The following is a 2,869-nucleotide window of genomic DNA, read 5'->3' on the forward strand; positions in this document are numbered from 1 at the left end:
CAATATATATTTCAGTAAAAAGAATTCATTAAGATGCTTAAATCAAAATTTCTTTACACATCATTCAGGAACAGATATAACATCAGAAAAAATACATTCCGTTTAAAAACACAAACCGTTCATGGCGAAAAAATTTCACAATTACAAAAAACGAACAAAATTTTTAAAGTTTTAGCAAAAAGAATGCTATTACCTACATACAGGCATCCTCGTGTGCGCCCGTAATATACACACATGTGTATGTGTATGTGTGTGTATATATATATATATATATATACATGTGTATGTGTATATATATATATATATATATATGTATGTATATACACACGTGTGTGTGTTTCTGTTTGTATATATTTTTACATAGATATGTGTATGTGTGCATATAAATATATGTATACACAGATAGGTATATGGTATGTGTATAAATAGATAAATGAATATTCAATCTTTGTTGTGGAAGTTGAATATTTGTAATATAAATTTGTGACTTATATCTGCATTATTCACTATTTCACAGATCCAAAATCACACCCAATTGTTCAGTTGCTACCAATCTTAATAGTGAAACTGCCACAATTTCTTTAAAAAAAAGGCCCTGTCATTAGATGATGAGTAAAGATCATTCAAATTTGACAGTTCAGATAATGTGATGAAACCAATCGTTGGATGATTACTAGATGTTGGAGTGGGTGCTTAAATATTATCATACAATTGCTGTATTGAATGGGAGGCAATTCTGATATAAAAGATATATGTGTGGATAGATATTAACTTCAGTAAACTTTTAGATATCATTTCAGTAATTATATTTTTTTAAATAAACAGTCAATACAAATACAGGTATACATATTTGTGCATGTATGTACATGTACACACACACACACACACATACACACATGTATGCACACACACACACACACACACACACACATTATCTGAAGCTGATCAATTACCTGTTATACTCTTAATTTCTTTTGTGCCATTGTTGCTGTTATTTGATAAAGTTAAAAAAAAAACTGGGAAAATCCCACAAAAAGAAGTTCAGAGCAATGCAAACACAACTAGATTTTATTTAGATTTTAAATTATGTTGAGCAAATAATTTTCTTTCATTTTAAAATAAAGTAATATTTTATAAATTGAGAACACCAATTCTTTAACTTTAATTCTGTATCTATAGAATTTTTTATAATCATCATCATGACGACCATCAATATCAATAAATTACTTTTATTTTAGAGTGTATGTTCAGAAGTTTTATTTTCTGATGTGAGTGTTTTAACTTTAGAAAAATTTTTAGTATCAGTTTATGATTTTAATAAAATTAGCAATTTATTAGATTTTTTTCATACTTCATGAGAAAAACCCATCCAATTAGTACTGACCTAGAAATCAATATATTATTGTTTTCAGCAAGACCCTTATTCCTATTATAATTATTATTTTAGTATTTAAGAACTTCCTATGTCAGTTGTTAAGTTTATTAGAATATATTAAATATCACCTTTCATATCTTATTCGAGAAAAAGCCAAATTAATTTTATTCTTTGTACTTTTCTTTTCCTTATATTATGAAATGCTTGTAATTGTTATTTATTATTTACAATGTAAACAATAATTAAACTTAATTAAAAAGTCGTTTTTACAAACATTTTATACCATCATTTATTCAGTAGTATTATTATTATTTCCTCATGTAATTTTACATCACAACTATTTCATTAACCATAAATGTAAAAATATTAAAAAAAACTATTTTAAAATAATCTAGTGTGAATGATGTATGTGAATTTTAGTATAAATTAATGCCAAATGCCTTATAGTGACTATTATAATCAAGAGTAAATAAAACAAAAACTAACGAATAATTGATTACAGAAGTCAAGCAAAAAAGTCGAAAATGTAAGTATTTTTTTTTCCTTTGCCCAGCCTTAGTGATTGTGAACTGTCTTTTTTTTTCTTGAAACAGTAAGAGTAGTCTTTAAGTAATTCCCCCAGCCTAACTGGTTAACTTCTCAGCCTTCTTTCTAAATAAAAGCTAAGCCCTTATTAAATCACAAGCTTGACAGGTGATACAATGTCTTTCAAGTTTGATATTGTCTTTTATTTCACAACACATTTGGTTAGAGTTTCTACATATGTTTGTATTAATAAGTTAGATTTTTAAATCAGTATGTGTATACTTAGTTTCTTCTATACAAATTAGTAGTATTATCAATATTAATATTATTTTAATGATTATCATGTGGCATACTCATAGTAACATTTCATATATATATATATATATATGTGTGTGTGTGTGTTTGTGTATACACATGCACAAACACATACCCTCACATACATGCACGCACACACACACACACACACACACACATGTACACACACACACACGCACACACACACACATGTTCTCATGCATATATACATGGATGCATGGTTCTTTTAAAAGTATTTATTCATAGTTTGTCAGCATTTATCTATTCTCTTAATTTTCTTTCTTCTTTGTCTGTTTCATGTATGTACACAGCACTGAAATATTTTCTAATGTAGCACTGTGTATGCATGATTTTTATTGACACATCACAGTGTTGTTTAAAATAATTAATCATTAGTAGCATCAAATTTTTTGGAATGATATGAAATTAAATAGTAAGACAGTTATCTATGTGTCTGTATTTGTCTTTTGCTTTTTTTTTTCTGTTTTCTTCATTTCTTTTTTCTCTTTATTCAGTTATCTCAAATAGTATAAGTTTATTTCTTTGAATTATGTTGATATTATGCCAAATATCAGAGATTGGATCTAAAAATAATAATGTGGACAATAATGTTATTTTCATTTATCTCTTTACATTACAAAAAAAAAAAAAAAA

The 2,869-nt window shown here is 26.5% G+C and overlaps 1 protein-coding gene across 12 annotated transcripts in view; it reads left to right on the forward strand.

Annotated features, from left to right (window-relative positions):
- Window positions 1-2,869, forward strand: part of LOC106881656 (calcium-dependent secretion activator 1) — a 231,207-nt gene that overhangs the window by 144,354 nt on the left and 83,984 nt on the right. For 3 of the 12 annotated variants that reach the window (XM_052966571.1, XM_052966581.1, XM_052966591.1), the window contains one exon: window positions 1,878-1,901. The exons of the other annotated variants lie outside the window; for them this stretch is intronic. In XM_052966571.1, the coding sequence (XP_052822531.1) occupies window positions 1,878-1,901 (24 nt within the window). The remainder of the gene's footprint in view (window positions 1-1,877; window positions 1,902-2,869) is intronic. 12 annotated transcript variants of the gene reach the window in all.

Source organism: Octopus bimaculoides, chromosome 1, assembly GCF_001194135.2.
Source record: "Octopus bimaculoides isolate UCB-OBI-ISO-001 chromosome 1, ASM119413v2, whole genome shotgun sequence".
NCBI classification, from domain to species: Eukaryota; Metazoa; Mollusca; class Cephalopoda; order Octopoda; family Octopodidae; genus Octopus; species Octopus bimaculoides.